The sequence below is a fragment of the Girardinichthys multiradiatus genome, chromosome 3 (assembly GCF_021462225.1).
Source record: "Girardinichthys multiradiatus isolate DD_20200921_A chromosome 3, DD_fGirMul_XY1, whole genome shotgun sequence".
NCBI classification, from domain to species: Eukaryota; Metazoa; Chordata; class Actinopteri; order Cyprinodontiformes; family Goodeidae; genus Girardinichthys; species Girardinichthys multiradiatus.
The window spans coordinates 45,323,371-45,346,303 of record NC_061796.1 but is presented as its reverse complement, the minus strand read 5'-3'; the positions used below and the strand labels follow the sequence as shown (position 1 = coordinate 45,346,303).

The 22,933-nt window shown below is 41.0% G+C and overlaps 1 protein-coding gene and 1 long non-coding RNA gene across 4 annotated transcripts in view; one reads left to right on the top strand and one right to left on the bottom strand.

Annotated features, from left to right (window-relative positions):
- Positions 1-22,933, bottom strand: part of paqr6 (progestin and adipoQ receptor family member VI) — a 27,534-nt gene extending 4,601 nt beyond the window's left edge. Inside the window, exons 1-8 of one of the 3 annotated variants that reach the window (XM_047360386.1) lie at positions 22,636-22,933; positions 22,420-22,568; positions 9,634-9,899; positions 5,955-6,082; positions 5,609-5,814; positions 2,663-2,789; positions 1,664-1,760; positions 1,341-1,485 (exon numbers count right to left, since the gene is read on the bottom strand). In XM_047360386.1, the coding sequence (XP_047216342.1) occupies positions 1,341-1,485; positions 1,664-1,760; positions 2,663-2,789; positions 5,609-5,814; positions 5,955-6,082; positions 9,634-9,899; positions 22,420-22,568; positions 22,636-22,661 (1,144 nt within the window). In that variant the 5' untranslated portion in view covers positions 22,662-22,933. Of the gene's footprint in view, positions 1-1,340; positions 1,486-1,663; positions 1,761-2,662; positions 2,790-5,608; positions 5,815-5,954; positions 6,083-9,633; positions 9,900-14,771; positions 14,930-22,419; positions 22,569-22,635 lie in introns of those variants that run through there. The other 2 variants (XM_047360387.1, XM_047360388.1) reach the window with 2 other exon arrangements.
- On the top strand, positions 13,332-20,557 carry LOC124865369. Its single transcript, XR_007037557.1, has 3 exons — positions 13,332-14,000; positions 15,791-15,838; positions 19,687-20,557. It is a non-coding gene; the product is annotated as an uncharacterized LOC124865369 (long non-coding RNA).

Below are 22,933 nucleotides of genomic sequence, written 5' to 3'. Positions count from 1 at the left end.
TTGTGGAAAACGGAAACGATTCCGGTGAGGGTTGGACTCCGCCAACGTTGCCCTTTGTCACTGATCCTGTTTATAACTTTTATGGACAGAATTTCTTGGTGCAGCCAAGGTGTTGAGGGGATCCGTTTTGGTGGCCTTAGGATCCCGTCTCTGCTTTTTGCGGATGATGTGGTCCTAATGGCTTCATCGGCTCGTGATCTACAGCTCTCACTGGAGCCGTCTGCAGCCAAGTGTGAAAAGGCCGGAATGAGAATCGGTGCCTCCAAGTCCGAGGCCATGGTCTTGAGCCGGAAAAGGGTAGAGTGTCTCCTCCGGGTCGGGAGGGAGGTCCTGCCTCAAGTGGAGGATAAGTATCTTGGGTTCTTGTTCATGAATGAGGGAAAAATTGAGCGGGAGATTGATAGACAGATTGGTGCTGCGTCAGCAGTGATGCGGGCGCTGTACCGGTTTCTCGTGGTGAAAAGAGAGCTGAGTTAGAAAGCGAAGCTCACGATTTACCGGTCGATCTACGTCCCTACCCTCATTTATGGTCATGAGCTTTGGGTCATGACCGGAAGAACGAGATCACGGAGACAAGCGGCCGAAATAGGTTTCCTCCGAAGGGTGTCCGGGCTCTCCCTTAGAGATGGGGTGAGAAGGTCGGTCATCCGGGAGGGACTCAGTAGAGCCGCTGCTCCTCCACGTCGAGAGGAGCCAGTTGAGGTGGCTCGGGCATCTGGTTAGGATGGCTCCTGCACGCCTCCCTGGTGAGGTGTTCCGGGCACGTCCCACCAGGAGGAGGCCCAGAGGAAGACCTGGGAATGCCTTGGGATTCCCCCGGATGAGCTGGCCCAAGTGGCTGGGGAGAGGGAAGTCTGGGTCTCTCTGCTGCCCCCGCGACCCGACCCCGGATAAGCTGAATAAATGGATGGATGGATGGTGTATGTTTTGATCTGAACTCTCCCCTTCTGGCTGTATGTTGTAGGTCATTGTCCTGTTAAAAGGTGAACTTTGGCCCCAGTTTTTTGCAGCTTATAACAGGTTTTTGTCAAGTATCGCCCAGTATCTCACTCCATCCATCTTCCCATCAGCTCTGAACATTTTCCTTGTTCCCGTTGAGGAAAAGCACTTGTGGTAAACTGCAATCAGGACTTCTAACAGGTGTCTTCTTACCACTCCTCCATAAAAGTCAGATTTGTGGAGTGCATAATAAATAGTCGTCTTAAGTACAGATTCTCCCACCTGAGCTGTGGATCTCTGCAGCTCCTGCAGAGTTACTGTGAGCCTCTTGGCTGCTTCTCTAATTAATGCTCAGAAATCAGCTCGTTTGATGCTAAGTCAAACAGCGGATTTGGACATACCGATGTAGTCGAAGCGCCCCGGCGCCAGCCTCTCTGGGAGATGGGCGGTAAACAGAAAACAGGTGAGGAAGGCGAAGAGGAGGTGGCAAGAGTGGCTGGACAAGGCGTCACTTGGGCTGCCGCCACCCCAGAAGCAACTCAGTGCCTGAAAATAGAATTACTTGTGGCATAAATTAGCTTGTATTGAGTGAAGAAAGGATTTCAGATCGTGGGTCAGTCGGCCAAAGTCTTATTAAATGCATTAAAGCCTGGCACTAATCAGGTCTGAAATCTTACATAATTCAATAAATGTTTTCAAACTGAGAAGAAAAATAAGGACTCACCCTGTAAAACAGAGGGGTCGTGTCGAATATAAATGGCACAACAAACGCTCCTGTTCGTAAGGCTTTACTTCTCTTTGGGAACTGCAGCTCCACAAATCTGTGCAAAAAAAAACAAAACTTTTAATCTTCCTGATGCAGATTTTCTGTAGGACAAACCAACTCTTTTACTGAACAACCCAAACTGCTTTTACATAATCTGGTTTTAGGGCTGCTGAAACTAAAAGAATTCAGTTTATTTGGGTTTCTATGGGGAGTTTCAGAGCCACATGGCTGCTGTAATGCTGTTCCAGACACTTTCAGCTACAGGCAGAATGCAAACCTAAGTGAAACACACTGGAACCGTTCTCAAGCAAACAGGAGTCATACTTTTCAAATTTAAACCGAGTTCCACTGGGCGGGTTTTGTTCACACTTAAAAACAGCACAATCTACAACATTTAAATGAAACACAAAAGTAACATAGATCCCAGTGGAATTCGGTCCACATGGAGATTAGCTACTCATATAATAATGATTTCATTTGCAAGGCCAAGTCTAAAACGTGCACTAGAGGGTAAAAGCAGTGGCATAATGAGTGGAGTGATGGTGTTGCGAAGCATCTATTGGACGATTCACACAAAAGGGAACAACGTTAAAAGAACCACATTCATATTTAGTTAGTGCATTTGTACAAACAAGCAGTAAAACACACATTCTAAACAATTGTATGGCTAGTAACTAAAAAAAAAAAAGACCTTTCATCAACAACTGCAGTAAAAAGTTATGTTTTTAGGCATAGTTTGAGGGAGTCAACAGTTTCTGCATATCTCAGGTTTTCCGGGAGTTTTTTTTTTTTTTTTTTAAGCAGAGCATAGAAACTAAATGCTGATTAAAACTAAAGACCAAAATATATTCAAGACCATTAACTGCCTTATTGAGCAAAGTTCTTCTAGGTACTTAACTGTTTATCAGTGGAAGTAATTTCAACTGCAATCATTCAGAAGAGCGTAGAGAGTCCTACCTGGAATAGCAGGACATGCTGGTGCAGAACAGCGAGTTCCCGATGGCGATGAGAACAAAGTGCTGATGAAGCCAACTGTTCACCCAACAGTCTGGCATCACATAATATCCGTAGCTGATTGCACAACCTGCAAACAAACATGGGAATGTTCAACAGCATCATACATGCTTTTCAGGGAAATATGCTGCTTTTTATTCATCTCTTAACTGCTATGTGACCCATCCTCCGGAACCAGAACTATTTATGTATGTTTTAATCAAACTAAATACAATACTTTCACTTCTCTGTGATGCATACCTATCATTTGTTTTTTCATGGTGGTTGGCGAAGATATTATACGCAGTCTGCGCAGTGTGGTTCCCGATTTAACCACTAGAGGTCCCCAAAGTACAAAATATTTAATTACATTTAAATGTACTGGTTTCATCGAAGATATAAAAAAAGAATTGGCGTTTAGACGTAAAAGGATTATTTCTGCTCCATGTAGAAAAATTTTATTATTAAAAAGTGAATAAAAAAACTGGTCTTTGCAAAAATGTATCAGTTCTACATTTATGTTTTGCTTTTGTTATTCTGCTCTGCACTTTTTGTAACAGAGATGTCGGGCACTTTAAGGAAATCTCTGCAACTGATAATACTCCGGGTGTCATGTTATTCCAAACTGTTACCCTTGAGATAATACTTAATCATAGACCGAAATGGTGCAATGTTCAAATCCCCAAAAGCAGAAAATATAATCTGCTACAGTGAGCATTAAAAGCACCTGCATTCACACCAGGAAGGCAGCCAAGCAGAAAATCAACAGAACCACGAATAATATTACATAATGTCTGACTTGTACATCAAACCAGTTCAGTCAATGTGGAGACGCAGCCCTAACAAAAAGGGAATGAAAACTATTTGAATGTTATTGTTGAGAATTTGAAAGTCAAAAGCACTAAATATTTATCTGTTAAACTTTGTCAGAAATGAGCAACATCCTTCATCCCAAATTAGGTTCAATTTATACCATAAACAGGTTGAACAAGCTGAAGGCTCAGTGTTTAACCTTTTGGAGATGTTTAATATAAAGAAAAACCTCTCCCAAACTGCTCGACTTCTCTATTGTTAAAGCGCTGCAGGGTTCCTGTGTGAGGAAATGCTCGGCCTGAGGAATGTTTTCATATTCTGCTCATCATGTTCTGAGTTTGTATCTGAGAAAAAAACCTCTAGTAGTGACAAGGAGCAGGTCAAATTCAGTCAGTAGGATTTAACAAGGGTGTGTCATGAGCTTTGCTGATTTATATGGAGAAGACTGAAAATCTGTCCACTGGTTGAAGAGACTTGTTGAACATGCTTCTGAGAATCTGTTGAGGTTTTCATATTCAACTCTTTTATATCAGGTGTGACCTGAGTCGGTTTTCATTCAAAAATAAGATCAGGATGTTTATTTGGCTGCAGATCCGAGAATAATTAACAATGATGTTCTCTCCTGCAGAAATGGGTGAAATTGTGTGATTATAAATGTACACCTAATGTTGTGTTCCTTACTGTAGTTAATGCTGAGCACCAGACACACAGCCTATGCCCATACTGGCTCCGATTTTAAAGGTGGTACAACACCACAACATTTACAGGTTAACATCTGTGGGGTTTTTGCATTCTGACTGTAATGCAGGATCATCATTCACTGATGCTGTTCGATGCTGAAATTTCACATCATGTAGTTTAATCAGTTTCTAGCTATTTTTACAAGTAATACATACCCTTTTAACTTCCATGACTTTCTTCAAAATGGGATCGCAAAGGCAGATGTGTGTTGATTCTTAAAAGCAGGGAAATATTCAGAGCAATAAAAAAATCTGAACTGTAACTGTTACCAAACAGAGGGGACAAAGACCAAAGTTTATCATGTTTAACAAACACAGCGAGAAGGACGGCAGGAGATGTAAGAAAAACATCTCCGAAGCTCACTGTTAGAGAACTGCAACAATGAGTGGCATCCTGGGGTCACCAAGTCTTCATAACAACTGCTAGATACCATCTGCAGTTGGATGTTTGGGAGCTATGCCCAGAAAAAAAAAAAAACGATTTGGTCATAAACAAACGTGTGGAGTCTGCTAAACTCTACTGGGCTCTAACTGGAACTGTAGGCTTTGGTCAGATGAGACTCAGAACCAGTTTGTCAACAGCAAAGACTTCAGGTGGGTCTGCTGTAAAACAATAAATGAATATATGGAAAAATCACCTCATGCCCACTGTTAAGTACAGTGGTGGATCTGTGATGCTGTGGGCTTGTATCTCTTCTGAAGGCCCTGGGAACCTTGTTAAAATATCCCGACATTTTAAATATATCTGGTGTCTTCTGAGAGGGACTGAAAACAGGGCATTATGGGGTGTTCAGCAGGGTAATGTTCCAAACCATGGCATATATAGACAGAGTATCTTCAGAGGACCTTGGTGCTGGTAGTCTCATCTTACTGTAAAAAGTTAAGGGTACAATCATCTCTACATGAAGCAGATAATGTTGGAATTAATTAATGTTTCGTTTTTCTTTTTGCTTCCTGTGTTGCCTGACATTTACTCCACAAATTATCCTTATTCAGAACAATAAGGATTTTAATAATAAACACAGAAACATCAAACTGCTGTTTATGTCAAGGTGAAGATGTAATACTAAAGTATAATTCATTTGGATTTTACTTTAGTCATAAGTCACAAATTTATTCTTTCACACGTTTCTTGATAGAAAAACCTAATTTTGGACAACTCTGTATAATGACCTATTAACATAGAATAGATTTTAAGTGGTAAAGGGTTAGCATTTTATTATTTGCTCCTTTCAGGAAAAAAGTAATGTTAATATTTGATAAGTTTGACATTTTAAGGAGTGATTTTTTAGCTAAAAACAGCAGCAAAGTGCTCTTTCTGTAAACCTTCCACCAATCAGCATTTGAGGAGTCTTACCCAGACTGTAGAGGCTGAGAGCTCCGTAGTCAAAGAAGTAACAGATGTGTCGGGACTCTGCGGACATGGAGCTGAAGGTGTGGGCACAGCTGGAGGTGAACGGGTAAATACAGATGAGCAGCATGTAGACCAGCAGGGGCCAGGTGTAGCTGTCGTTGAGGAAGTTCATGGTGGAGCACAGAGCCAAGAAACGCCACACAAAGTACCTGCAGCGAAGGGTTTGTTGCATCACATGATACTGAACTGGTTTTCTCTCCTTAGAAACCAGCTTATTGTAAAATAAAAATGGGATTGTGAATATAAACCCATGTTTTCCCAGAACCTGGTTTACAGTTTTTACACTCACCATGTGGGCAGGAAGTGGGTCCATATGTTGATCGTTTCGTTGTTCATCTGGAAGCTGCTGAGGACGCAGTCCATCGCAGAGCTCCGAGGGTGACGATATCCGGAGATGATATTTTCCTCCCTGAACACCTGAGGGCCGAACAGACGGACCGTCACAGCGGTGATACTCAGACGGTTATGTCAGTTTATTTCTATAGAACATAAAAATATCTAAAGTTGACCAGGGTGCTTTACGATCCAGTCAAATAAAATAAAACAGTAAGAGCAGGAAAACACAAATGATGAAAAACACGTTAAGATGAAATGCATCACAAAACTATCGCCTTTAAAGGAATCTTAAACTCTGCTAGAATCAAACGCCAAGGACAACAGATGGGTCTTCAAAACAGATTTTAAAGTGTCGACAGTCTCAGTGGTCCGTTACTGTTCCAAAGGTTTGGGGCCCGATCGCCTCTGAATTTGAGTTTGGATCTAGCAACATCTAAGAGAAACCGATTGGTTGACCGAAGTGATCTTACTGGAGTGTAGATGTTAAGGAGATCACAAAGTGATGATGGGGCCAGACCTTTTTAAGGTTTACAAACAGGCAATAAAATCTTTTAAAAACAGGAAGCCAATGGAAAGAAACCGGCACCGGAGATCGTGTTCATTTTTTTACTATCTGGGAAGAAGAGCTGTTGCATTCTGGACAGTTTGTATGTCGGTTTAGAAAAATTGTCTTTGTATCGCGTACAAAGTCTTACAATCCTCCAATCGAGAGGTAACAATAGCATACATTACTTTTTTAAAGTCTTTGGACAGCAGATATGAGTTCACCTTAGCAATGAGTCTTAGTTAGAAAACATTTGATTCGACAACTGCATTTATCTGTTTGTCTGTATTAAACACTTTGAAAAATAGCACCCAAATTCCTGACAGCAGAGCAGCTGGATGACACCAACGGACCAACATCATCAAGAGAAACACATTCACCAATACTGAGGACTCCAGTCTTACTATCATTTAAATTCAGGAAATTCAGTTTCATCACAGCTGAGGACTGGTTGGAGAGAACTGACCCCATCTGAATGGACGTTATAAAAAAGGACAAACCTGTCTCTTCATGCACAGCGTGCTGAACTGAGACGTCGATCATTCCCACTTTAAGCCGGCAGATACATTTCTGCACCCAAACAGTCCTAATTTGAGACTCTGCAGATGAAACAGCTGGGAAACAACAGAAGTGAGCAGTGACCAGTCTTGCAGCCCTGAGCACATTACCCAGCTGACCCATTAGTCACTACTGCAGATTACACACAGTTCTTTCAGACTACTTTGCAAAACTGGCAGATTGTATGTTCTGACAAAGTGCTGAAATCTGCTCTGTTTGGTTAAAAATGTCTGAATGGATCAAACTATGCTCAGATAGAAGATGTGAACATAAACACAGATGGGAATTCTGTAAATATTTAGCAGAAGTGATATGTTATCAACATCCCAGTTAAAGGACTCAGTTTCAACAAATGTAAAAGTGGGTCAGGACAAAAAACCAAGACTTGTTCTGTTCCTTTTTGAATTTTCTACAATCTATACCTTTCCTATCTTAGCTAGCTTTACAGTGATGGTAAATCTGAGCTGCAAACATGACAGCTGAGATCGGCTTCTGTTCTTGGAAGCAGCAGCAACACTTGATAATGTGATAATCTGTTTATTAAGAGGATACGGACATACAGCGCAACATGCATTCAATCTGGAGAATATCTTTTTATGTCAATGTCAGTTTTATTAACGCACTTCATCTTGTTTTTAGACCTTAGTGGATTTGCATGGCTGAGAACTCTTTGGGTTGAAGAGATAAGGTCAGAGCAGCAGAACAGGGATAGCAGCCAGCACAGATGCTAGAACTGCACGGCTCCTGTTGACAGCTAACACATTCCTCTCTGATTGGAGCATGAGCGCCATCCCCGATGGAAACCGGCTGTTGTGTGCATGTTCAAAATAAATGCATTAATTTGTAAGGAGGAAACTTATTTGAGGACAAAGGTGACAAATCCCACTTTTGAACCAAACAGTTCTTGTTTTTCTCTCTGAGGGTTCTGGGAACTAAATAACGCTTTAAAGCAGAGGTTCCCAACCTGTTTATTAAACTGTTTAGAGCCATCTTTCTTATTCAACAAACAAAAAATGGTCAAAACTATTTTTATTTTTCTTGTGTCATAGCAACGCTTCCAGTGCTTTGAAACAACTTAATAACAAATAAATTTAGGAAGTGTGTATTAGAGATAGAGGGGCTGGAATGTGAACAGTTTAGATGTCCCGGTTCAGATCACGGTGATCAGTCCCTTCCCAGGACTGATGAGCAGCAGCCAGGTCAGTCCTGGGAAGGGTACTAAACATACACAAGATGTCCTAAAGATACCAGTTTAACTGGGTTTTGTTCTCACCAAAGAGTTACAATTTGAGAATGAGAAACTATTTATGTCCCGAGCAGGAACTTAAAGTAAATCACTTTTAAATCAGCCTGTTTACTGCCCAAGATTACAGCCCACTTTCACCTCCGACTGGCAGAGTCAAACTGCCTCCTCCTTTCAGTTTCTACATGACTAAATCCTGTTTCCTTAGGAATAACTGAAATCTGACAGATGCTGATACATAATTCAAACAGCACAAACGTTTTAACATAAAAATCCAGAATATTATTCTCAAGTCACATTTGTGTCTAAATAAAGGAAGTTCACATCATTTTAAATATGCTCCAGTTTCATGCAACTAACTTTCAACATAGATCCACTCAACATAATTTAGCACAATGCAAAAAATGTATGATCAAAGTGAAAATAATACAGTCCAACTTACTATATTATTTTATTTACTATAGTATACTTATTTACTTACTATATTATATTATTTATAAATTGGCAGTTTGCATGGAAATCACTAGACTTCGATTAATTTTTATTGAGCATCTATATGAACGTCTTTATATAGATGTTTGTCTAATTTGACAAATAACAGGGCTATAAAATGTGTGATTAAGCGATTGAATTTTTCCATAATACTTGGAACTTCAACATCTGGCTGTTAATTACAATTTACTGTATGCTGAACTCACCATCTTCTGCCCCTCTTCACACCTAGACCCCATCATTAAACATTAAAAGCACAGTCTACCTCCCATTACACTTAATCACCCTTGAGAGTTCCCCAACTGTTGTGAGCATGCTCAAAATGTCTTTGGTGAGTTCCTGGTGTTTTATAATCATATTGTAGTCCTGGGAAGAGCAGCTTTCTGCTCTGGCTGCAAGAAGGAGCTCATCAAGCAGCTAAACAAAGTCAGTCATCTCCATGCCTTGATCAGACCCCGTGCACATAGAGACTACACTGGGTTTCCATGGAACAGACCTCTCAGCTGGGAAACACACACACCTCCATCTTGTGCATTAGCTCATTGCTTGGAGACTTTTTCAGGCTGCAGCTCAGATGTAAAATGCGTCATTCTGTCAAAGAGAAACCCTGGAATTGTATTAAATGATGAAGCGAGAAGAAAATGAGGATGAGAAAGTAGGAGCCCTGGTAAATAGGGCTTGTTAAGATATTATTATATTTATTTATATATATTCTGTGTTGTGTTTGAGTTGCATACTGTCCACAGACAGCCAACCCAGTCAACAGTAACTGCAGGGCCTTCTGTCCGTTCTTACCTTGGGAACCTGATGGATGTCGAAGAGCTGGGGGAGTTTTAAGCTCAGCAGGTCTGTGGACAGTCTGATGGCGCCTCTCCCTCTCTGACACACCTCCCTGAGTCTGGCACGCCCCCGGCGACAGAAGATCAACCAGACAGGGTAGTCAAACACAGGGATTCTGGTCCCTTGGTCTCGGCTATTTGGCTCCCATCTCAGGCAGCGGCCCCAGCCCTGGCTCCACCCGACGGCGCTGCTGGCCCCTATTCCCCTCCACACGGGAAACACTGCAGGACACAAAGAACACAGGCTAAGAATCAAAGCAGATTTTTCTCAAACACAACCAGATTGGTTTTGATCCTCCCCCTGATCCACAGGAGCCAACTGACACAAATGTACCTAGATTTTTCGTTATGATTCCCCATGTTTTTGAGCCAAGGCTGCACAACATCTCCTGCGTTCATGTGACAGTCCTTCAGCATGACATATTTGTTGACTGCAGCAGAACAATCTCTTATTGTGGCTGCTCTAAAGACAGTCCCATACACAGACTTGAAGAATGACTGGCTCTGTTGAACAGGATAAGCCTGTTACAAGATGCAAAGCGTGTAATAACGTGTATAAGAGCCAACGGCTCAGCAGAGAGCATCCCTTATAAGTCTATAGAATGAAAACAGCACGAGATACGTTTTCTTTATCTCAGACAGGCTTCAAGGATGGCGTCTAACTGCCACACATACCAGATAATTCCTGTTTCCTGATAAGACTTATAAGCAAGTAGGAACAGTTGCCAAGGAGCAGCGTGTATATTTTTTATACTGTGCTAACAAATTAAAAATTATTTCTGAATTTGTTTCCAATACAGATCCTTCAAAATGCAACTTTAAAAAGCTACACTAACACAAACTGGGTGGACTCCCGGCCAACACTACAGTCTTCTATTTAAGGAACACAAAGGTTCATTGTTTTATGAGAAAGAAGAACAAAATCAAAGTTTTTTCACCATTTTTCAACACGAATGTAAACGCCACTGGTACTGAAAAAACAAGGTAAATCAGCTAAGGTCCGAATCCTGCTGCCTGTAGTAGAATTCAACCAGCTTGAAATGCTGCAGAGTAGCAGACATGTCAGCAGGAGTCCCTCAGAGGAGAGGGGACATCCCAGCAGCTGAACGGTGCATTCAGGGACAACTCGTACACTGGATCGTCCATATATTAAAACAACTCCAAAAATGTACGCAATTTTATTCTCAAATATCAACAACCATGACCATTTTAAAAGGTGGTTTTAGTTTATTTCAGTTTTTAAGATGGGAAAAATGTAAAGAAATGGGGCCTGGCTCAGCATAATTGCTGTTTTTCAACAGGTTCCTGTTCTTCAGAAAATGAAAATACACATTTATCCAACATCACATCAGTATACACAGAAAATTAACATCCTGTTGGTGTGATGTAGGCATCCAGTTGCTGCCTACATCACACCAGTTTATCCAGGGTTTGGCTATACATGCTTATCCTTAATTTATGAAAAGTAATTCATTAATTAGAATACAACCAAACCAAATCTCAAGTTTAGTTTCAAAACATAACAAAATCAAACCATTTTCACAAATTTAAAAAGAAATCTTTGTTCACTGGTGAATAAAGTAAAATAAAAATTCGAACTGCAACTTTAAAACTGGACCTTTACAACCCTACAAATAAATCATGGCTTTATATTAAAGTAAGGTTTAATACCAACAACACATGAAAACACTCAAGGAACCAGTGGATTTTGATACAGTTCATATATAAATGTAATAATTATAAATACTTGATCTGTAGCAGTATTTGCAGACTTTATGTTTTAAAAAGCTGAAAGACCCTCCTGTGCAGCAAGCCTTTCTTCTCTCAATCAGTAGTTTCTGATCTTTAAAAGCTTTTATTTGGACTTTGCATTTTTGGTTTTTGTTTAAACGCCTAACTCCTATCTATGACTCATTCAGGCATAAATATTTCTAAACTCAAGGGAAGAAACAGTGTAATATGCATGTTTTTAGACTCTGGAAGTACCCTGAGAGAACCGACACATGCGCAGAGAGAACAAGCTAACTCTGCTCAAAAAGCCTTTTCCAGGACTCTAACCCAGGACCTTCTGGTAGCAAGGCAACAGTGCAAACAACAGGCAGAGGGTAAAATAAGTGGCCCAAGTATCTTCACTGGTGCCCTGGTTACACACTGGGTGTGTTCTTTGTAGTTAGAAATCCCTGCAACCACCTGTCTACTGTAGCTTTACCCATCATTAAGAGGGTGGGGTGAGCTCAAAATGGACATTCTCTGCTAACAACTATAGAGTATTTTCTGAAGGTAAATCTACACCTAAGTGAACATTAATGTAATTAAAACAGTAACATTTAGTTTAGTAATAATGTTTTATCCAACCTAAAGGATGCATCTGTTCTTTCTTCGTTTTTTTCTATGCAGAGGTCAAATATCAGACTAAGATTGAGAGTAATAAAGCTTTCTTTTCATTTGTTGCAACTGCAGACTCTGAAGTATGTAAAAAAAAAAAAAAACACCATGATAACTTTAAATTTCAAATCAGTCACCCTTAAAAGTGGACAGAGGAACCAAAAGGAAATATGTTTCCTGTAATTATGTATCCATACATCAATAATGGGAACACTGGTGGATGTTTACCCAATTCCCGCAGTTTTTCCTAATGAAAGTCCCACAGACCCGACCCGAGCACACCCTGAATAAACCCGCTGACCTGTCAGAGTGTCAGACTGAAAGGATAAAACATTTCCTAAAACTTTCAGTTCTCGCCTCACTGGGGTTCTCTGGACCACAGAGGGTCTCGCTGCCTACAGCACCCAGCTGCAGGATCTGGCCTACTAACTGGGACAAAGTAAGCTTTGTGGAGTCTGAAGCCTTCAGAGTGCAGAGGCCAAAAAATGGCTGTTACACATTTGGACTGAATGGAAATGAGGCAACACACACACACACACACATTATACCAACACAAAAAAACCATCTTCAAGAGCTCTAACGTAAAAATCCAGAAAACACAGCCGCACTAAAAAAAACATTAAAGCCTGTAGGCAAAATTACAGGAAGAACGCTGAAATCTGTGGCTTCAAGTGCAACAGGTTTATGTTGCTCGTTAAAGATGCTGTCACTGTTGTTTAAAGATTACTCGGTATTTAAGAACCTGATCATGATCAGATTGCAGAACATCCGAAGCCTAAGTAGTAAAAGACAAATGATTGTATTAGTCAGAAGGAGCGCCACTGACTGGGATCAGTGAGAACAATGCAATATCTAGAGATGGTCTAAACCTCAACTGGATTATTATAATAATTAATATTTTTAAGTCCAATTTTTTAAATCTTCTCTGTGTGTTTCATCACACACAGAGAGGCTTCCAACACCTCTGGGAGCAACTGGTTTAAACGTTTTCATTCATCCAAATTTAATCTAACTCAAAAAACATCCAAATAAATGCCAAGTGAGACATTTCATGCTAGGGAGATTAAAATCACTCAGAAAAGTATCATCTGCATCTCAGTTCACTTCCGGTAGCTCAGTTATTTGCATCTCGAGTCCATTCTGAATTCACTAAAACATTTCATTTTCTTCTGTTGATTTCCCTCCATCTGAGATCCCCACACCCCCCCCCCCATGCTCATGATCTCATCATGTGACCTCCTTCAATAGACGTCTTTATGGGTCCGATTCTGGCAAAGCGACGGGCCTGCAGAGAGCATGTTGCCCACGCACACAGTTGGCTCTGCCTGGACGACTCCATCTTCTCGATCCGTGGGCTGAAACTTGGAAAATTCCACCGTTCTGTTGGAACATGTCCAGTCTGGAGCAGAACAATCACCACATGGGCCCTCAGTAACCTCACACCTTTAAAATAACCACTGGGAGCACGTTTTCACATCCTTCATTCACCTGTCAGAAAACTCAGCTTAATCTTGTTTTTTATGCTTTTACAGCAGACAAATACACAATATTCAGACCCAAAAACTAACACTAAACTACAACACAAATGCAATATTAAATTTTCTAACTGGGCATACAGGTTCTGGTCCAATTTTTTCTAAAATGACCTAGCAAAGGAATGTTTCCCCACAGCTGCTCCTCCCTGGCCACCACCTTCATGTTAACTGTCAGCATCTCACATGGAGGAACTACATGTTATGCAACTGTACCAGTTCTTCTAGAAAGATGACTTCATCTTCATCTGCAAGCTCAACACAGTTGCATAACCAACAAAACAATCAGAGACTACATACCTCCGCCACCCAACACAGGGTCACTGACACTATAGGGAAACAAGTCCTGGATCCGGATCACCACCAAAATTTGATGGATTTTTCCTTCGGCTAAGACACACTTCTGGTAAAAAATAAATAATCCATAGGAATTGTTAAGTTTTTCCGTAAAGTTGCTAACACACACACACACACACACACACACACACACACACAAGTGAAAACATATTCTCCCTGGTGGAGGTAAATATGTTTTTTTCAGCCAAATCTGTTTTTAAGATACTTGAAGTGATGTCATAGAGTCCTGGCAAATGGAGGGAACACAGAGTCAAAAAAGGACAAATGTTCTGCTTATTGATGAACATTCATAAAGTCGCAGCTTTTAACACTCAGATGGAAAAGTTCTCCAGTAAAAACCCTGGAAACAAACATGCCTGAACCGCTCAGTCTGCAGACGGGTTTCTTTCATTTACAGTACATCAGAAATGTCACAACGCGACTGCAGGTTTATTCGGTCAATTCAATAAATAAATGAATACTATAAATTTAGATGGCTGTACAACTTTAAAAAGTCATTATACATTTTGTTTTCCAAAAAATACTCTTTTGTCCAAGACTAAAGTTCTGACATTGTGGAAAAATACAGTCTGGACGGGAAAAAAACTCATTTCTTCCAAACAGCAACCTATAAGAAAACATGCGGCCCAGAATAACGCGTCTCCGCCCGGTTAAAGGCGTGTTTGTCTTTTCCTTCACTTTTTAAACTGTTTTAAAGAAACACTCGCTGACTAAACAGGGATGACGCTGAAGTGCAACAGATCTTAGAAGAGTGACCGCTTTAAAATTAAAGCAAGGAATGGATTTAAAATGATAGATTTGTTTAAATGAGCAGCCTTACCGCGGCGTGCCTCCTCCATTCAGGGGTTGACCGAGTCTTCTTCCCCGCTAACAGACAGCCTGAGCTGGATGGGGTGTCTCCGTTTAATTGTGTAAGGCCCGAACATCCACAGCTGTTTTTCCTTTGTCTCTTGTCCCAGTCCAACCAGTAAGAAGCGCCGCTCGGTGCTCACGTGGATCCCCGCAGGAACAACAACACGAGCCGTGTGCTCCTGTACCTTTCCTCCAGGATCCACGTCTTTTGGCTCAGTTCAGACGATTCCTTCTGCTCCTGAACGGTTCTTCAGTTAGTACAATCACTATTAGTTACAATCCGTTTTCATCCTGAGTTTAATCCAGATGTTTCCAGGAATGCTTCTAAATTTCTTCCTACAAAGATCACCTCAGGGAACAACAGATTTTCTAGCATAATGACATTTTAAAACAGTCCCGCAGGGCATTTAAACGCTGGAATGCCTGAAGATCCCCGTTTTAAGTGTGTTCAGGTTTTACTCTGAACGGAACCTTCCAAGTTTTTAGTTGATAAAGAATAAGAACAGAAAGGTCCCAGGAAAGTGAAATTCTAAACGAGAAATTTAGGGGTTTCTCACCAAAGTCAACCCTTGAAATGCATTATGGCTGCCTTGCATATAAAACGTTTAAATATACAAGAAGTTTATTTGCACTCAGATGATTGCTGTCTCTATTTTTATACTTAACTTTATATCTATTTACTAGTCAGTCAACATGTTGCTACAGTGTTTGAAAATACAATATGCAAAAAATATAGTTGTTTGTGGGTTTTATTGCTAATAGTAGTTAGCCTGGTCACTGGGAATATCAATTAGCAAATGGCATTTGAGCCTTGAACTGGAACACTGGTTGGGTTTGATGTCATTCATGACACCAGGTTCTGACTTCAGAGGTAAACGGAACAAAGCATGAGGTGTCATGAAAACGCATTTGCCCCTTTCTATTGTTTTTGCATTTTGCTGCACTTCAATCCATCCATCCACCGTCTATATCTGCTTGTCCTTGCAGGGTCGCAGAGGGCCTGCTGCCTATCTCCAGGCGGTCATCAGGAGAAAGGTGGGGTACTCTTTGGACCTGTTGCCAGTCCATCACAGGGCAACACAGAGACACACGAGACAGACAATCATACACTCATACCTCAGGGCAGTTCAGAGAGACCAATTAACTTAGCAGTCATGTCTTTTTTGGACTGTTGGAGGAACCTGAAGTACCCAGAGATAACTCGTGCATGCATGGGGAGAACATGCAAACTCAGTGCAGAAAGACTCCAGGCTGGGATTCGAACTCAGGACTTTTTTGATACAAGACAACAGTGCTCCCAACTTTGGAAACAATGATTCCATTTAGGAAAATCGTTATTTAAATCAACCTGGTCCTATATGAAATTAATCATCTAGTTGATTAATCATGAATTAACTGTGATTAATTTTTATTTAAAGCTGAGTCAAACGTTCCCAAGGTCTGATTACTGTACAGGTCCTTCTCAAAATATTAGCATATTGTGATAAAGTTCATTATTTTCCATAATGTTATGATGAAAATTTAACATTCATATATTTTAGATTCATTGCACACTAACTGAAATATTTCAGGTCTTTTATTGTCTTAATACGGATGATTTTGGCATACAGCTCATGAAAACCCAAAATTCCTATCTCACAAAATTAGCATATCATTAAAAGGGTCTCTAAACGAGCTATGAACCTAATCATCTGAATCAACGAGTTAACTCTAAACACCTGCAAAAGATTCCTGAGGCCTTTAAAACTCCCAGCCTGGTTCATCACTCAAAACCCCAATCATGGGTAAGACTGCCGACCTGACTGCTGTCCAGAAGGCCACTATTGACACCCTCAAGCAAGAGGGTAAGACACAGAAAGACATTTCTGAACGAATAGGCTGTTCCCAGAGTGCTGTATCAAGGCACCTCAGTGGGAAGTCTGTGGGAAGGAAAAAGTGTGGCAGAAAACGCTGCACAACGAGAAGAGGTGACCGGACCCTGAGGAAGATTGTGGAGAAGGGCCGATCCCAGACCTTGGGGGACCTGCGGAAGCAGTGGACTGAGTCTGGAGTAGAAACATCCAGAACCACCGTGCACAGGCGTGTGCAGGAAATGGGCTACAGGTGCCGCATTCCCCAGGTCAAGCCACTTTTGAACCAGAAACAGCGGCAGAAGCGCCTGACCTGGGCTACAGAGAAGCAGCACTGGACTGCATGTCATTCGGAAATCACGGTGCCAGAGTCTGGAGGAAGACTGAGGAGAAGGAAATGCCAAAATGCCAGAAGTCCAGTGTCAAGTACCCACAGTCAGTGATGGTCTGGGGTGCCGTGTCAGCTGCTGGTGTTGGTCCACTGTGTTTTATCAAGGGCAGGGTCAATGCAGCTAGCTATCAGGAGATTTTGGAGCACTTCATGCTTCCATCTGCTGAAAAGCTTTATGGAGATGAAGATTTCCTTTTTCAGCACGACCTGGCACCTGCTCACAGTGCCAAAACCACTGGTAAATGGTTTACTGACCATGGTATCACTGTGCTCAATTGGCCTGCCAACTCTCCTGACCTGAACCCCATAGAGAATCTGTGGGATATTGTGAAGAGAACGTTGAGAGACTCAAGACCCAACACTCTGGATGAGCTAAAGGCCGCTATCGAAGCATCCTGGGCCTCCATAAGACCTCAGCAGTGCCACAGGCTGATTGCCTCCATGCCACGCCGCATTGAAGCAGTCATTTCTGCAAAAGGATTCCCGACCAAGTATTGAGTGCATAACTGTACATGATTATTTGAAGGTTGACATTTTTTGTATTAAAAACACTTTTATTTTATTGGTCGGATGAAATATGCTAATTTTGTGAGATAGAAATTCTGGGTTTTCATGAGCTGTATGCCAAAATCATCCATATTAAGACAATAAAAGACCTGAAATATTTCAGTTAGTGTGCAATGAATCTAAAATATATGAATGTAAAATTTTCATCATGACATTATGGAAAATAATGAACTTTATCACAATATGCTAATATTTTGAGAAGGACCTGTACATATAAAATAAAGAAATCACCTAAATAGAAACAGTCTGACAACATGAAGTAGGTTAAAGGACCTCAAAAAGCAACCTGATCAAAAGAAATTCAAGAACAGAGGAGAAAGAAAATCCTTCACATTTATCAGGCTGGAAAGGATTTTCTAAGCCTCCAGAGAACCACAGTCAGAACCATTATCCACAAATGAAAAAAAAACGTGAACTTTCCCAAGATAAGCCATCCAACCAAAATTAGTGCTCTCACGACTCTTTCAGGTCACAAAAAAACCCAGAACAACATCTACATCTAAAGCACTGCAGGCCTCAGTTGTGTTAGTTTCGGTCAGTCTTCAACAATAAGATAGAGAATGGAAAAATATGGGCCAGAACCACTGCTGACCCAAAACAACACAAAGTACCATTTCACATTTGACAAAAAAACAACTTGAAACCTTTGGGAAAATGTTCTGTGGACTTATTTAAGTGGAGAGAAGAGTCATCAAAATCCCTACACAGCAATATAAAAGACTCACTGCGAGATATTATAAAACACTTGATGGCGGTCAACACAACCAGTTATTAGATTTATGGGGGAATTACTTTTCATTTATCAAACTGTGCTGCACCCTGCAGAGCTAATCTGTTCAATGTCTTTTCCCAGACTCAGAGACAGCTTCTCTAACCAGTTAAGGACCTGTAAGCTGCTCATGAAAGATAGCTGTCATTTTAAGCATGCACCTCTAAAAATAACACCTCATTTCGAAAAACATGTTCTCCTGCTCTCATTAGGTTGACATGCAAGCTGGAGACCACAGATCCAGTTTACACTGAGAGCTACTTGGAACAAGCAGAATATAACTCAGAAGGTCGTTTAGCAGGTACTTGATAACAACAATCAGATTTTTGTCCAGAAGACTGCAACCATTTAGAAAGTACTGAGTAGATATTATGCACTTAACTGCTTTGCTATTCATTGTTATGATACAATGCCTTAATACTTAAAAAGTAATGTATTTCTAGCTTATGCTAAATTAAAATAATAAATTCTCGAAGATATATTGTATCATCAAGGACCCAACAATTGTTTTCTCGAATGTCCCTCCAGCTCTAGATGTTCTCAGCCAAGAGGGGTTATGTAGTTCCACAGATGAGTTCTGGTTATGCCCCAGGGTCTCCACCCAGTGGAACATGCCCAAAAACACTACAGAGGGAGGTGCTCAGGAGCAAATGCACAAACACCTCTAGCAAATCTTTTCTGTGAGGAGGAAAAACACCTCAAACGTTTCCTTACTTTACGTTTTCTCTTGCTCTTCTCCATTTAGGCATTATTTGAAATTATTATGGCCATCGACTTTGCATCTCTTTGTTTCTTCTTCAATAGAAAGTGGCCAAGTGCTTTTGTGTTTAGCTAGGAGGAGCCATAGTCTGTTTGTTCTTGGATTTGGTTTCTCACGGAAAGTACACCTGGTTCTGATTCAGGGCTCCTTGTCTTCTAAACTCCAAGCCGATTGCAGCAGATCACCCCCATACCCAGCCTAATGCTGCCTGAGGTTTCAAAATCAGAATCAGCTTTATTGACCAGGATCGTGTGCACAAACAAGGAATTTGACTTCGGTTTCAAGCACTCACAGAAAACAAGTAGAAATAAATAAACCTTAGAGGAAATAAAATACAGAAAAAATGAACAGTATGTACATGTATGTTGTGGTAGCGCAAATATGCTCATTCAGTTTCACAGCAGAGTAGCTGACTACTCAGGCTGTTCATTGTGTTCATCAGAGAGACAACCTGGGGGAAGAAACTGTCTCGGTGGAGGCTGGATTTTGCAAATAGCGCCCTGTAGCACCGACCTGAAGGTAAACTTTTAAAGCGTTTGTGTCCAGGATGTGTGGGATCTGCAGAGATGTTAGCTGCCCTTTTCGTGACCTGTACAAAACCTGGATGGAGGGAAAGTCAGCTCTCTACGTGCTGGCTGAGCATGAAGGATTGCTACAAAGTCAAGAATTTGGTGCGACTCCGATGCTTCCATAGAAAAATGACTTTTGCCAATTGTAATATGATCAACTGTTTTTAATTAGGATCAAACTGGACTACATGTACTTCACTCTGAATCTGACCATATGACTGGAATGTATTGGAATAAATTGACTTAAACTGAAACTGACATTAAATTGGACTTTTCATAAACAGATGTGGATTAAAGCAGTTTGTTTTGTAATGTTTGAGATTAGATAAGTTGTGAACTGCTACAATATAAACAAACTAAACTGAATTTTTTGAGTCTTACTTTTATTTCTCCTTAAATCATGATGGACCTTCACATAAAACCTGTATGGAAGCTCCTTTTGTCCAGGAAGGGCATCCTGTTGGATCCAGTGTGGTGTCAACATCCAGCCTTTATTCGTTTTTTCATATTTCTGCAGAGGTCTTGTTTCAGTTCACAGCTTTGTCACATTAAACAGAAGGAAAAGATCTTTACACCACGTATTCAAATCAAGCCTGGACGGCAACATTCAAACATCAGAAACTGGATTTCGGATAAGTGACAGTTTTTCCTGTTTCCGTCATGAATTTAAAATTGCATAAAAGAAAACATGCATAAAGTAATGATACAGCACAAACTACATATGTTAAATGACCAACCAACAACTATACAAAATATAAATGAATCACAAAGGAATGTTTTGCACATGTTCCGTCATGATTAAATCCTATATTCTATTTTTTCTGGGGTTCAATGCATAAAATGTTGGATTATTTAACATTTTTGGATTAACTTGACTACTGGGTGGCCTACATTTATACCAGACTTTCTTAGAGGTTTAGTAATAACCTTATTATTTTCCATGCTGTGTTTTACCTGATGATTTTCTGTTATGCTGCATAAATGTCATAAATGATTTGCTTTGGATTGGCTTTAAAATACAGAAATTATGACTTTTTAAATTAGAAGGAAGCATCATGTTGCAAAAGTATCCACGCCATTGAACTTTTTAAAATGTTTTCTCATCATAATCACAAATGTGTATGTATTTTATTTGGATTTCATGTGACAGACTAACATAAAATGTGCATAATTATGAAGGAAAATGATGCATGTTTTTCAAAGCTCTTCACAAAACTAAATCTGAAATGAGTGGTGTCTATTTGTATTCAGCTCCATTGGCATGGGACAACTTTAAACCTACCAAGAACCACACCTAAACTGACAGACCGGACAAGGCGACCATTAATCAGAAAAGAAACTAAGAGACCCTTGGTAACTTTGGAGGAGTTGCAGAGATCCACAATGGAAAGCATGTAGGGTCCCTTGTGATAGGCTGGTTGTCACATAGCACACATTAAAGGTGGCTGCATAGTGCAAGAGCAATCTGCCCAGGCTTGGTTTTAACTCAGTAGCCTAACTGACTTGGCTTTTACAACAACCCTCTTGGCCCAAAATTGCAGGTGGTTCACTGGGAATTCTCATAGTTTTCACAATTATCCACTCTAGGCACGCACAAAACTAACACTACTCCCCAGTTGTGCATGATTTGCAATTGCTGCTGACATTAACTTTGTGTTCTCTATCTGATTTTTCTCCTTTTAGATGTTAGATCTGAGCCGGTGACACCTTCCTGGAGGGGATCATTACCTGAGCCAATGACATCATGTTCTCCTATAGATGATACACTTGACCCTGTATTTCTATGTTTAACCCTGTCTTTGTCCAAAACAAATCAATTAAAGGAACTGGTCCTCTGACTAAGAACATGCTCTGTTTTCCATTCCATAGATGTTGCAACTGGCTCAGAGCTTATCTGCTTAGCTTTGTTTCTCCTCTGGGTGAAGCCACTTAAGGAGAACCTGCTCCCATTAACTCCTAGACTACACTTCTGTGTTTGTCTGCTATGTCTTCTTAACCCTCAGCAGGTTGCAGCAGATGGCCACTTATACAGAGCCAGTCCTGCTGGAGGGTTCTTTCTGTTGAATGTAAGTTTTCCTTTTCCCTGTTGCCCTATGCTTGCTCTGTAAGAGGGATTGCTGCAAAATATCCAACTCAAAATCAATGATCTACGGCCATTACGTGCTTGTTCAGGAGGAGGGATTGCTGCAAAGTCAGTCACTCCACACAATCAATGCTACAGCCAGAGCCACAATAGAATGGTTTAGAATGGTGCTAGTCTAGATCTAAACTGATGCTCACAGATGACTCTGAATTGAATTCCTTAAGATCGGGGCAGGAGAATATCCAACTGCAGCTGAAGGTGAAAAAAAAAAACAATCATCTGGACATAATGTTCTGAAGCAGAAGCTAGGTGCATACACATGTCCTAAACTAGGAAGCGCAGCGCAAACATTGACCATGTGCAAATGCAAACTGCGCCAAACTGGCTCCTGCTGTTCTGTTCTGACGCAAACCCACCTGGAGGAGAAAATAAAGCTGCGAGGGCCTCTTTACGAGGAAAGGGGAGTTAATTCCTTGTAACAGTAGGCAGTTCTTCGACAGAGAAAAACAGAGGGCGGCTCGGTACAGCAGAACTCAGAACTCCTGTCTTATCTATCAGTTTTATGCGTCCGAGCTGCTCATCCGAGCGCAGAGAGGAGAGGGTTGATTTTTCTAATCGAAAACTTACGTCTTCCATCTTCCATCCAAAACAGCCCCCCTCCACCGCTCATTCCCACAGATGTCCAGATCCCACCCTCTCTGGGCTGGGAATTATCTTCCATTGGATGTGGGGCAAAAATGCAAGCTTGTTTTTCTTGATCGGGCATGCAAACGTTTCTAGATTAATAAGAAAACATGTTTAAAAGGAGTTGCTAATAAGCTGAAACAAAAAGAAGTTACTTACACATGAACTCCAGACAGGCGAGACATTTCCCCAGCGCCAGCACCGAACCCTGCCTGGACATTTCTCAGGCGGAAAACGGGCTTTTTCCAGCCGGGTTGAAAATCTAATAATTTCTCATCATCAACTGTAGGAGTCCTGTCCAGTCCGTCCACACCAAAAGTCCCGGCAGACCCACAGCTCCTAAAAGCTGGGTCACTGAGAATTCACAACCCACTTACCCAGCAAAAAAAAAAAAAAGCAAAGAAAGAAAAGCCAAACTGGGCCACCACCAGTGCCAGCCGTCTTCTCTGTCTCTGGT